Source organism: Alexandromys fortis, unplaced genomic scaffold (assembly GCF_014885135.2).
Source record: "Alexandromys fortis isolate MF-2015 unplaced genomic scaffold, M_Fortis_MF-2015_v1.1 scaffold_80, whole genome shotgun sequence".
Classification (NCBI taxonomy): Eukaryota; Metazoa; Chordata; class Mammalia; order Rodentia; family Cricetidae; genus Alexandromys; species Alexandromys fortis.
Window position 1 is genome coordinate 304049 of NW_026068174.1, and position 13527 is coordinate 317575.

Here is a 13527-nt window from a genome sequence, read left to right on the forward strand (position 1 = left end):
TTTATTTATTTATTTATTTATTTATTTATTTATTTATATTTTTCGAGACAGGGTTTCTCTGTAGCTTTTGGTTCCTGTCCTGGAACTAGCTCTTGTAGACCAGGCTGGCCTCGAACTCACAGAGATCCGCCTGCCTCTGCCTCCCGAGTGCTGGGATTAAAGGCGTGCGCCACCACCCCGGCTCCAGTCCTTTTTAAAAATTTAAACATGGAGTCTTAATATGTAGCCCAGGGCCGGGCTTAATATGTAGCCCAAATCATCACCTCAGGCATTAACAAACTGAAAATGTTGCTCACAAACACACAGGAAACTTCTAGAAAGAATTGGAAAAATTTGGGAGTCCCCCTTGTTCCTCTCTGTGTAGTAGCAGGCTGTGTTTTGCTAGTGCACATTTTAAATTTCTTTTCTCACCCCTTGTCCCAGTCACTCACACCTTTTAACACACATATTCAATATGCTGAACTGACATTTTATTATATTACTGCTTTCAGTGTAGGACAATTATGTTTTCCCGTCCCCTTCTGTCCTCAGTGGGGTTCATTGAGTCAGTTTGTAAGGAATATTTAACTACCCCTTAAGGCCATGTAGGCCTAATAAGGTCTTGGCCTTTTATTTCTCAGTGTCATGGAAACATAATGAAGGGCTTTGAGTGACAATTGAACATTTTAAAAGGATTACTATATTCTGGCTGGGCAGCGGGGAGCAGCAACAGGGACTAAGAGACATTAATGGCTAGAAGCAAGGCAGACAGCAGAAGGGATTCTGGCATACATTAGAGGTAAAACAGGACCTCGATTCGGAAGGTGAGGGAAGTGTCTGGAACACTCCCAGGGTCTGCCTTAAGCTCCCAGAGAGGTTGGTAACTCCAATTCACTGAGGTGAAGGAGAAATTTTAGAAAGAAGGAAAGCTATTTGAGATGCACTAAATTTGGAACAGTTACTATTCAAATGCAGTATTAGGCAGGTACATAGGCTAGAAGAGGCAGAAAGCGTACAAATGGAAAGCCAAAGCTCAAGGACTTAACCAACAGTGGCATTTACTAGTAGTGTGATCAGGGCTTTGGCAGCATCTCTGTAGAGCCCTTAGCTCTGCCCTGGCAGTTGGTATAATCTTGGAGTCTTCGGTACAAAGGTGATGATATTCAAACCCACATGAATGGATGAGATGGGCTGAGGGTGGACATATACGTAAAAAACCCAAGGCAGATACAGTAAAATCAGTAAGAAAGGAAATTCCGTGAATCATGGCTTTTGTACTGTTGAAACCTATTGAAACCTAAACCTATTCCCGGCACTACACAGACATTTAGTCTTTAAAAAGACTAATGTCCATCCAACCATGGTGCCCACTGATAAACTCAATCTTTGGCATATCTGCCAAGTTGCTAGCCAATTGCTGCTTCTGATTTTTTTTTTTTATTTTGTGGGTTTTTTTCCCTTGGTGTGTATTATGGCAAAAAATGTATTTTTCCCTTAAGATTTTTTTATTCTGTATTAGAATGAGCCTACAGACTCTCACTGCATCCCCATGAGGACTGTGTTTCCATCTGATATTTGAGCAAACTGAAGCTTAGAACGGTGACTTGGCTAAGATCATTAACACTTAGAGGTGGAGCAGGCTGGATACAGCTTCGTGATGGAACCCTTGCCTAGCATGCCTAGGGCCCTGGCTTTAAATTCCAGAACTGCAGAATAAATAATAAAGTGGAAAGGGAGTCTGCCTGAGCTGGGCTTTCTGCTGCCAACTGCTTTGCTTTATTAGTCTTTATTAATTTGGTGCTTGTTAACTATTAAAGGTTTTAGGTCTAAATTTTATATTTTTTTCCCCTGCAAGCACCAGAAAAGCAGACATTACTTCCATCATAAGTAAAATACATGAGAAAGTATTTCATAACTGTAAGGCAGAGAAATGTATATTTGAAGGACAGTTGGATTAGCATTTTTTTCTTTCAAATTAGGGGGGACTGTTTTAAATGAAATGGAGAAGATACTTTTTTTTTTTTTTTTTGAGAAAATACCTTTTTATCCTTTGTTTCCAAGACAGTTTCTCTGTGTAACAGCTCTGGCTGTCCTGGAACTCAGTCTGTAGACCATGCTGGCACCTGCCTCTGCCTCCCAAGTGCTGGGATTAAAGGCATGCACCACCACCACCTGGCCCATTACAATAATTCTTATTGTGATGGTGGTTGAGTTAGGGACCACTCTAAAAAGAGATAGGACTAGAAGGAATTCTTGGGATTAATTCTATCAGGGAACAGCACAGTTAAACACCAGGCCTCTGACTCAGCTCGGAGGATGTAAGGATCTTTGCAGTTGATGGAGCTGCTCCTTCGGTCTCACATTCGACAAGGACTCACTGAGCACTGGTTATGACCGGGGTCCTTCCCTCCTGTTCTTAATAAGGACCACAGAGATTAGATTATGATGTTCTTGGCCCTCTTAAAAGTTAGTGGTAGTTAGCCTGGCAGTGGTGGCACGTGCCTTTAATTCCAGCACTAGGGAGGCAGAGGCAGGTGGATCTCTGTGAGTTCAAGGCCTGCCTGGTCTACAAGAGCTAGTTCCAGAACAGCTAGGACTGCAACACAGAGAAACCTAGTCTCTAAAAAACAAAACAAAAAGGTGGTGGTAGTTCATGTGCATTAACATTACATTCCTTATGCCTTTTAAAATAATCAAACATTTAAGAATAAAATGTTAACAGGGGGCTGGATTGCTAAGTGGTTGTGAGCACTTGATGCTCTTCCAAAGGATACTGGCTGCTCTCCTAAAGGACCTGAGTTTGTTACCCAGTACCTATGTTGGGTGGCCTCCACACAGAGACATGCACCCTATCTTCTCAAATTTTAACCTCCACTGATGCCAAGAATTAACCTTTTGCTCCTACTTCCTCAGCATGTTTTCTTTTATTCACTTATGTAACTTTTAGATCTGTGCTGTCCTTTAAGGAAGCCTTTAGTCACCAATGGCCACTGGGCCTTAAAATGTGTATGTTGTTAGATACACTCAAGATTTCACAAACGTATGTGAAAGTATTCAGTAGTCTTTAAATATCATGTACTGAAAATGAACGTTTTAGAAATAGCAGGGTAAATAAAAACACTGAAACTAACTTCACCTGTTTCTTTTAAAAATGGCCACTAGATTTAATAGTTTATATTTTTGCACTTTTGATTTCTGAGATATCATCTTACTGTCAAATATATGGCCTCAAAATGACAGGAATCCTCCCGCCTCAGCCGTTCCTAGTGATAGAATTACAGATATGACCCACCACGCCCAGCTTCGTATGTCTAATGAAGGTGCTCCTATAGATCAACACTCACCTTTCAAGTCACCTTTACTTTCCTGCATGAGGAAAGAACTGAAAACTGGGTCACGTTCACCCCTTGTGCCTATCAAACTGAAATGGCTATCGCTAATCAGTAGGCAGGTAAGAATTCAGACTTGGTGTCACAGGCAGCATGATTACTAATGATGTGTGGCACATACCACGCCAGACAGTCTTCTTGATAGCCATATCTAGAACATCCTTTGGCTTCCTATCCTTATTCCTTCTACATTTATTTTCTTCTACTTCTAATCACTGAAATGTTAGCTTTTCCTGAGAAATTCTGTTACTTTCTCCCACATGGTCCGTAACTAACCAGTCTCAGTCACTTTACTTTTGAAGTAGTTTCCAAATAATCTCCCAGTCCCTTGTCCTGTGTTCCTTCTGTACCATATACAACTGGAGTACATCCAATCATCACAGAATTCTTCTGTTTAAAACCAAAACCAAAATCCTCCATTTATTTTTACATTGCCTGTAGGAGCAATTCTTTAGAATTAAAGGCTTTTTTTTTTTTTTCACTTTAGTCATGTAGTCCGGCTGTTCCCAAACTTCAGCCATCTCCTGCAGCTTCCCTAAAGCTGAGGGTATCGGGTGTGAGTCACCACATCCAGTTCTCAAGGCTTTCCAGACCCTTTTCCTTGGTGCTTCCCTCTAGAGAGTTGGAACTAGAATGGGTTACTATATGTAAAGTACTTGGGGTCCTGTCTGGCTTATACTTAGAACAGTATGTCTTAGCTATTACTAAATTTGAACACGCTGTATATTAAACACTGCTATTTCTTTTCCTTTTGGACATCTCGAACTATCAACAGCTAGTGTAAGGCAACTGTCACTGCTTTCCTAAGCAACATAAACGTCTTCCTACAATTGAAAGAACCTGTAAACACAAGCCTAATTTACCACAAAAATCAAGCTTCAGACTCAATGGGGTAGAAATAAAAGGTACAAACCTAGCGTTCCCATGGCCTTGGATAGGGTGCCTACAGGGGCAGGGAGTACAGCAAATTTACAGACCATGTTGGAGGAAAACAAAGTCTGAGAAAATAGAGAAACAGATTTGGACACAGGGCAGCTGCTCTCCAACCTGGGAACGTTCGAGAATACTGTCATCTGAACCCCATTTATGGAACCTAAGGCTAAGGTTCACACTAAAGCTTCATAGGTGATTCGACAGTCCACACATAATCAGAAGTTTCACAGGTGATACAGACCTACACTTCACAATCATTAGTCTTATCAAAAGAAATGTTGGCTTAAGGAGGCTGGGCATTTCTGACATGTTCTCAGTGATCTCACGAAGCATGATTTTGAAAAGAAAATACTCATTCACCGATTTAAGAAAAATATATATGTTTATGAGTAGCCTTTTAAAAATACCTCCCCAAAGTCCCAACCCTTGGGAGTTTAAGGCTCAAAAATATATATGTACATCGAGGTCATATAAACGTGTGTCTTTTTTGTCTGATTTCTATTTATAAGTTTCAAACAGTGACTTTATGTAAATATATACTTTGCTACATACAGTATTTACAATTTAAGATTTTACAACTGAAAAATCAACATTATGCCTGTAAACGCGAAAAAGTTGGCGATTTGCGGTTATAACTTCAAAAATGTCACAAACTGTTTTACCTCGAATATTTTATAATAAATAGCACCGCAGTACCTTCCCCAAAGTATTACTGCTCAGTGGCTTATTTTCTCTCAACAACTCAGAATACCCAAGGACCGAGTAGCCCAAGAACTAGGACACAGCACTTTTTTACGGGGCAGCCGAGAATGATGGACAACCTGGATCTTCAAAACCTTACAGCAAAGCCCCTTTCACCCGCCAATCCTGAGACAGCAAATCTTGTAATTCTCCCTCGTCATCACTGTCCACATTCTCTTCTTCCTTTTTCTGCAATTCTTTTATGGTCAGAACCTCTTTCAGTTTGTTTTTTATCTCATCCTGGCGATTCCGCAGCTTTTCCACTCGACGGTAGCACTCTATCTGCTCATCAATCTCTCCAATCTGCCGGTCCAAGCGTCCCTCCTCATCCTCTTCGGCAACGATAGCTTCGGAAATAGTGTTGACTTGTCTCATGGCCTTTTGAAACTCGTCCCACTCTTTGTCCATCTGATCTTTTGGGGCATCAACCTTCCGGACCTTTGCGTCTACCTCAGGGTCGTCGAAGAACCCTTCTGGTAATGCTTCGGCGGTGTTCTCTCTCCTTTCCACCACTTTTTCGTGTATTTCTGCTTTCTCAATGGAACCTGAATGAGGAACTAAGGGGGCCTTGGGAGGGTTTGTATTAAAGGGATCGTTTGGCAGCACACTGCTTGTTGTCTCCCTCGGAGGGACAAGCGAGTGTTCTTTGTCTTTGCCCTGTGCATCTGTAAAATGCTTGCTGCTGTCCCCCCTTCCTTCTCCATCCCCCTCTTCTTCCTCCTCCTCTTCCTCATCTTCATAATCAGGGAGTAAACCGAGTCCAGAAGGTTTACTGGAGGTTGCCCTAGCGGCCTCCTTTCCCGATTTCTCAAAGTTGGCAGACGAGGCCGAGGTGGAGGGCTGTACCTGAGGTCCCACGGAGGCCTTGGCTCTCTTGGTGTCTTGGCTCTCCACATCCGTCGCTCTCCTCTTGATGGGCTGAGGCGCTGCGCAGGCCGACGGGCCCTGGGTTGCTCCCTTGGCGCCTTTCAGCTCGGCTACTCTCTCCCGGTGCTGCTTTCCCAGAACATGGGTCTGCCACAGGAGCTCGCTCTTGACCGGAGTGTTACAAAGCGCGCAGCTCAACTGCCCCAGACGGTTGTACTTGGCGAACGGGGATTCTATCCTCTTCCGGTTGGTGCTCAGGCGCTGCTTCTCCTTCATCAACCGCCTCAGTTCTTCCTGATTCACCACCCGTTTCCCCGCCGGAGTCCCAGCGGAGGCGGAGGACGCCATGTTTGCGTCAGGGAGTCAGGCGGTTGTGGCTTCTGAACCGGCGAGGCGTGATAGCGTCACTTCCTGTTATGGGGCCGATTGGCCGAAGCTCAGGAGAGTGGGCGTGGCGCCGGGGTTCCGAGTCGGCCGGTTGGGGGCTGGACCGTTGAACCATGGCTGCGATCAAACTCGCCAACCCCGGGGCTGAGGTGACGCGCAGCCAGGCGGCTTTGGCTGTGAATGTCTGCGCCGCCCGAGGGCTGCAGGATGTGCTGCGGCCGAGCTTGGGTCCTAAGGGCGCGCTAAAAATGTGAGATGCCGCTAGGGTGTGTGGGTTGTCGCGGCGCCCTCTGGGGCCGATGATGTTCAGTGAAGACCTGCAAACAAAGCTGCAGTTTTTCCTCCCTCTCGCATTCTGCTCTCAGATCTTCAGCCTGTTCGCCCAAAAGAAAAGGCCCCACCAGTAGCTGTGGCACCCCCCCCCCTTTTCAATAGCGTTCATAAACAGCTATTCGTACCGTGACTCCCTGTAAACATTAAGCCTTGAACGCTTCTGGAGCTTCCTTCACCATTCTCCTTTTGGGGATGTATTTAACCTTGTGCACCCGCTCAGCAAACGTTGGACTGCAGCCCCACCGTAGACCCGATTGTTGTGACTTGGCAGTGTGGTGTACTGGCTTTGGAGCTAGGCAGGCTTAGGTTCAAACTCAGGTTTCATCATCTGTTAGTACTTAGTAGTCAAGCTCCGGCAACTCTCTGTACCTAGAGTTCTTTATATTTATCCATCCATTTGGACATACATTTATTTAGCACCATTGTCTTACACAGGGAGAAAAAGAGTGGGGAGATGAAAAGGTCTCTTAGCAAAGTGGCACCCCGAGAGGAATGAGCAAACTGACATTAATAGTAAACGAGGCCACTTAACATCAGATGCTGGGAAAACAAATGAGAGAGTTTCTATTCTTTTCTAAAAAAAAGTTTGATTTATTTTATATGTGTGCACCTATCTGAATTTATGTGCACGAGGTGTGTGCAGATGCCCCCAGAGATCAGAGGGTGTCAGATCCCCCGAACTTGAGTGAGCCATCTGATATGGATGCTGGAAACCAAGATTAGATCCTTTGCGAGAACAGTAAGTGCTTTTAACTGCTGAGCCATCTCTGCAGCTCTTGAGACGGTATCTCAAGGACATGGTAGTGACAGGTGGGTCAATTATATATAGATGCAAACGATTTTACAGAGGAAAGGGGTCCAATTACTAATGGCTGAAGGGAAAACCTCTCAAATAACGGGTGATGTTTGAGCAGAGTTGTAGAAGAATGAGTTGGGCAGTTGGTGAAAGGACTAAAGGCCACTCAGTGGTGTAAATCCCTCAGAAACAAACATTATAATGCATTAAGGGGACTGGAAGACCTACTGTGGGAATGATGGGCGATGGAACAAGAGCGTTTGGGAAAGGCCAAGTATGTTACTGTTAAATCACTTTTAATTTTACCTTGAAGATGGTGGAGAACATAAAGTCATTGAAGGGCTGTCGATCAGGAAACTAAGTCACATTGCCTTTTAGAAAAATATAGTGCAAAGAGTTGATTCAAATTTGGAGACAAGATGGCTATCTAAGCAGTCTAGAAATGATAATAAAATTGGAGAGAAAGGGCTAAGATTCGAAGGTATTTTAAATTGTGGAATTGGCAGAGCTTGGTGCATCTAATAAATGCAAGGATGAGAGCAACTAAATTCAGTGACTGAGTTATGACATTTACCAAAATAAAAACGTACAGGAAATTTGCAGATTTGTGCATTGTTTTATACTTTTCATTAGGCAATGTTTATGACCCATTAACTACTCTCTAAGCCCATAAATGCTCCACTTGGAATGAAATCACTAGAAGGTCATCTGGGAGAAATAATTCTAGGGGCTGCAAGTGGCAGTCTTTACCACAGCATCACCCCATTCGATGTGGAGTTTCCAAGCCCAGTCATCTGTGTTTAGAACAGTGGATGACAAGAATTGGGAGTGAGTGTTTTTTGAGTCTTGACTTGTGGAGTTAATAAGTACCATTGTTCTTTGAACAGGCTTGTGTCTGGGGCAGGTGATATCAAACTCACAAAAGACGGCAATGTACTGCTTCATGAGATGGTGAGCTAATGCTCTTCTTCGTTTTCTTTCCTGAGACAGGATCTGCCTGTGTAACCCTGACTGGCCACAAACTCACAAGCCTGCCTCAGGCTCCTGAGTGTTAGACTCAGGCATTAGATACAATGCCCATCTGCTGCTGCCTTTAATACAATTTATAAGCCTTAATTAAAAACATGGCACACAGGCTGGGAATGCAGCTCAGTGGTAGAGCACTTCCCTAGCATGTACAGGATTCTAGGTTCAACATTGCAGGGGGAAGGTGCACTTTGTATCTCATATGCAACTTTATTTACTTAAAGATAGTTTTGTGGGCTGTAGAGATGACTCAGTGGTTAAGAGCACTGGCTGTCCTTCCAGAGGACCCAGCTTCAATGCTCAGAACCCACATGGCAACACACAACTGTCTGTACCTCTAGATTCAGGGGAATCCAACATCTTCACACAGGCATGCATCCAAGAAAAACATCAGTGCACATAAAAGGAAAGAAAAATTTTTTTTAGCCAGGCTTGGTGGCGCACACCTTTAATCCCAGCACTTGGGAGGTAGAGGCAGGTGGATCTCTGAGTTTGAGGCCATTCTGATCTATAGAGTGAGTTCCAGGACAGCCAGGACTGCACAGAGAAGCCTTGTCTTGAAAAATTTTTTAAAAATAATATTTGCAATGCTAGGGATTGAGCATTGGGCCCTCTCATGTGCTAGTTAAGTGCTCTTTACCACTAAGGGTAGCTTCAGCCTTACAGTTTGTAGTTTTAAAGATTTATTGATTTTTAAATTTTACTCGTATGAATGTCTATCTGTATGAGTGTATGCCACGTGTATGCTGGTGCCTGATGAGGCCAGAAAAGGGTTCCTGGAACTGGACTTAAGGCAAGTGTAAGCTTCCTGTTGTGGGTGGTGGGAACCAAACTCCGCTTTTCGGGAAGAACAGAACATACTCTTAATGGCTGAGCTCTCTCTCTAGTTCCACAGTTTCTTTGTTTTCTTTCTTTCTTTCTTTCTTTCTTTCTTTCTTTCTTTCTTTCTTTTTGAGATAGGATTTCTCTCTATGTAGCTCTTTCTGTTCTGGAACTCTATAGATCAGACCGGTCTCATATTCACAGAGATCTACATGCATCTGCCTCCCAAATGCTGGGATTAAAGGTATGCACCACTACCGGCTGGCACCACAATTTTGTATTTTTTTATTAATTTTACATGCCAGCCACGGTTTACCCTACCTCCACAATTGTGTGTGTGTGTATTTATTCTTTTTTTTTTTTCAAGACAGGGTTTTTCTGTGTATCTTTGGCTGTCCTGGAACTCACTCTGTAGACCAGGCTGGCCTTTCTCACAGATATCTACCTGCTTCTACCTCCTGGGTGCTAGGATTAAAAGCTTCTACCACCATGCCCGGCTCACAATTTGTATTTTTAAGATAAGGCTGTCAGCTAAAAACTACATTCTTGAGATATGGTTGTTGGACTAAACATCAACAGAATGAAATTTGACTATTTTCAAATGTTTATAGAGTCTAATAGCTTAGGGATACTTACAAATTAATAGCATCTTTTTAGAGCACTTCATTATAGTCTTTGTAATCATGGAAAAAGAAAAAGTCCTTTGCCATTTTCATATATGTATTCATCTTTGAGATTGAAGGGCTTAATCTTTTCTTGTAAATGTCATTGCATTTGTAAGCAAAGACTTTCATAAAATGTTCAAACCTCATTAATTCTCAACTTTAAAATTTTGGATTTGACATTTACTAAATATTGATAATGTACAACTTGTAAATGTGCACCATGAAGTTTGTTTCTTAATTTTGCTATTGACCCTAGGGTTATCTTGGGTTTAGTGGCCTTCTTTATCATAGTCCCTGTCTTTTTAAATCAGTGTTTACCTTTTCCAGCAAATTCAGCACCCAACAGCTTCCATCATAGCGGAAGTAGCGGCAGCCCAGGACCAAGTCACAGGCGATGGCACCACCTCCAATGTCCTGATCATTGGGGAACTGCTCAAGCAAGCCGATCTTTACATTTCTGAGGTATTAAAATTTTGTACTATTTCAAAGAAATTTTTTTTTTTTTTTTTGGTTTTTCGAGACAGGGTTCCTCTGTGGTTTTGGAGCCTGTCCTGGAACTAGCTCTGTAGACCAGGCTGGTCTCGAACTCACAGAGATCCGCCTGCCTCTGCCTCCCAAGTGCTGGGATTAAAGGCATGTGCCACCATTGTCCGGCTTCAAAGAAATTTTTTAAAGTTTAATTTTAGAGAATAAGAACTAATTGTAATTAAAATAATCTTAGGGGGCTGGAAAGATGGCTCAGCCGTTAAGAGCACTGCCTGCTCTTCCAAAGGTCTCCAGTTCAATTCCCAGCAACCACATGGTGGCTCACAACCATCTGTAATGAGGTCTGGTGCCCTCTTCTGGCCTGCAGGCATGACTGCAGGCAGAGTACCGAGAATACTGTATACATAATAAATAAATCTTTTTAAAAAAATGGACTTAAAAAAGATAATCTTAGGTAGTAATAAGTGGAAACCGATTTTTATTTTCCAACAAAGTAATGTCCTTTTTGCTGGGACTGAGGTTTTCCTGGTACATATGTTCCTGAGAAGGGGAATGAGGATTGGGGAGAGAAATAGACAAGAGACAGAAGGTAGAGTTGGGAGGGCTTTCAGTGATGCTGTAGAAGAGCCCCGAGCTTAACACTCACAGTCCTTATATACCCCAATCTAAAGGGGAGGACACAAGACTCCCATGATACAAGGAAGCAAGTGTAATTACCTCTTCCATCTCCAAACACCTAGTGATCATGCCCAAAGGCAAACATCCTGCTGTCTGGCCTTCTAGGAGCAAAGCTCTCAGTAGCCACACCTTTGGTCAAGCATCCTATTGTTCATTCTTGAGAGCAAGAATAGGTTTGAACTCTGATCTTTAGTCAAGATGGAATGGATCCAAAACTGGGCTCTCACACTTTTATTGCAATTATGTATTTTTTAAAATATAAATATTTGGGCTGGAGAGATGGCTCAGAGGTTAAGAGCATTGCCTGCTCTTCCAAAGGTTCTGAGTTCAATTCCCAGCAACCACATGGTAGCTCACAGCCATCTGTAATGAGGTCTGGTGCCCTCTTCTGGCCAGCAGGCATACACACAGAAAGAATATTGTATACACAATAAATAAATAAATATTTTTAAAAATATAAATATTTAAATTTGTATAGAAAGGTTAAAAAAAGTAAACTTCCCATGTACCCATGAATCATGCTTACAAAAGAAAATGTTACTATTGAAGTTGAAACAAAATTATGTTTCTTTAAAATTAACTGGGGAAAAATTACTGGAGGGTTTTCACCTTGTGCCTGTGTTTACTTTTCTAGTCCATCTTCCCTTCATTAACCACCTCTCTGCGCTCATCTCTTCACTGGCCTATGGAGTCGTCATTCACATTTCTGTGTCTGTGCCTTTGCCCAGTCATGCTCTTTCCTCAACATTGCAGATGTCTTTTCTACAATTATTTGAGTGCTCCCTCTTATTCAGAGACTATCTTGGCAAAGCATAACCTGGTCAAAGTGGAGATTCTGGCCTCTTTATGTTCCATTTGGTATTGGGCACTATCTATTCAGTGCCTGCAACTTATCTCATTTAGAATGATTGGGCTTAACTACTGGAAACTTAACTAAAACTGTCTTAACTATGCAGAAACCATCATCTCACACAAGAGAAAGGTGAGGGATAAGGTAGGGTCTGTGGCCGGTAAACTTAAAAGTTCAACCAACCATCAAATACCCAGGTTCTTTTGGTCCCTAAGCTCTTCTGAGTGTAATATGGCTTCCTTCTAAGTTGGATCTTGAAGGTCAAACAATCAGAGGAAGTCAGTGCTACTTATTTCTTCTCTGCATGGGTGAGAGTAAGCTGCAATGTGTCCTACTTTCAGTGTGACTTTTTTCTTCTGTTTTGTTGTCACTGTTTGTTTGTTTTTGTTTTGAGACACGTGTCACTGTGTAGCTCAGTCTGGTCTCCAACTTGTTGTGTAGATGGGACTGACTTCTAACTTACCACCTTGCTCCAGTCTTCCAAGCTCTGGGGTTACAGTCATGTACTCCCAGCACTTAGCATAATTTTTAGAATCACTGAATTCTCATTTATAGTCACAGTATATGTATAATAAATAGGAAATTAATCACAGCATCAAACAGCTACAGAGAATTCTATTATCCAGTCTGCAGATTTCTTTCAAATTTCACCACTTGTCATAAGAGTGTCTTTCCCAGAGAAAGGAAGCTCTAGGGTAGTGCCTTGTGTATAGTTGTCATATCCCGTTAGTTCCTGAAGTGCCGTTTATAGTTCACGGCATTGCTACTTGAAAAAATTACTCTTATTATTTATATGTGGAGGTCAGAGGTCAACCTGTGAGAGTCAGTTCTTTCCTTCCCTTTGTGGGCCCTGAGCAAACTCAGGTTGTCCCTTTTGGTGGCAAGTACCTTTACCTTCTGAGCCATCTTGCTGGCCTGGAATTGATACTTGAAAGTATCTTAGATTTATTTTTATTTTATGTATGTGACTGTTTTGCCTACATGTATGTATGCCAATCACATGCATGCCTGGTGCCCTTTGAATTCAGAAGAGTACATTGTATCCCTTGGAACTGGAATTGTGGATGATTGTAGGCCACCACGTCAGCTCTGTAAATTGAATCCAGGTTATCTGTAAGAGCAACAAGTGCTCTTAACAAAATATAAAAAAAAATTGGAATAATCCCGTGTATCTTATCAGATTACCATGACTTAAAATTAGAATTCAATAGCAACACTAATTCTAGAAAGTCCACAAACACATGGAAATTAAACAATGCTCACCTGAAGCATCAATGGGTCAAGGAAGAAATAAAGGAAGAAATTAAAGACTTCCTAAAATTCAATAAAAATGACCACACAACATATCCAAATTTACGAGACACAATGAAAGTAGTGTTAAGAGGAAAGTTCATAGCACTAAATGCCTACATAAAGAAGCTGGAGCCGGGCGGTGGTGGCGCACGCCTTAATCCCAGCACTCGGGAGGCAGAGGCAGGCAGATCTCTGTGAGTTCGAGACCAGCCTGGTCTACAAGAGCTAGTCCCAGGACAGGCTCCAAAACCACAGAGAAACCCTGTCTTGAAAAAAAAAAAA

The 13527-nt window shown here is 42.4% G+C and overlaps 2 protein-coding genes across 2 annotated transcripts in view; one reads left to right on the forward strand and one right to left on the reverse strand.

Moving 5' to 3' along the window:
• Positions 1–4664: 4664 nt before the first annotated feature.
• Znf830 (zinc finger protein 830) lies at positions 4665–6300 on the reverse strand. Its single transcript, XM_050128720.1, has one exon. The coding sequence runs from the start codon at positions 6255–6257 to the stop codon at positions 5139–5141; it is 1119 nt and encodes a 372-aa protein (XP_049984677.1). The 5' UTR covers positions 6258–6300; the 3' UTR covers positions 4665–5138.
• A 7-nt stretch (positions 6301–6307) lies between these two features.
• The window catches only part of Cct6b (chaperonin containing TCP1 subunit 6B), a 44655-nt gene continuing 37435 nt past the window's right edge, over positions 6308–13527 (forward strand). The window contains exons 1-3 of the mRNA XM_050128580.1: positions 6308–6546; positions 8313–8376; positions 10266–10400. Coding sequence (XP_049984537.1) covers positions 6410–6546; positions 8313–8376; positions 10266–10400 — 336 coding nt within the window. The 5' untranslated portion in view covers positions 6308–6409. The remainder of the gene's footprint in view (positions 6547–8312; positions 8377–10265; positions 10401–13527) is intronic.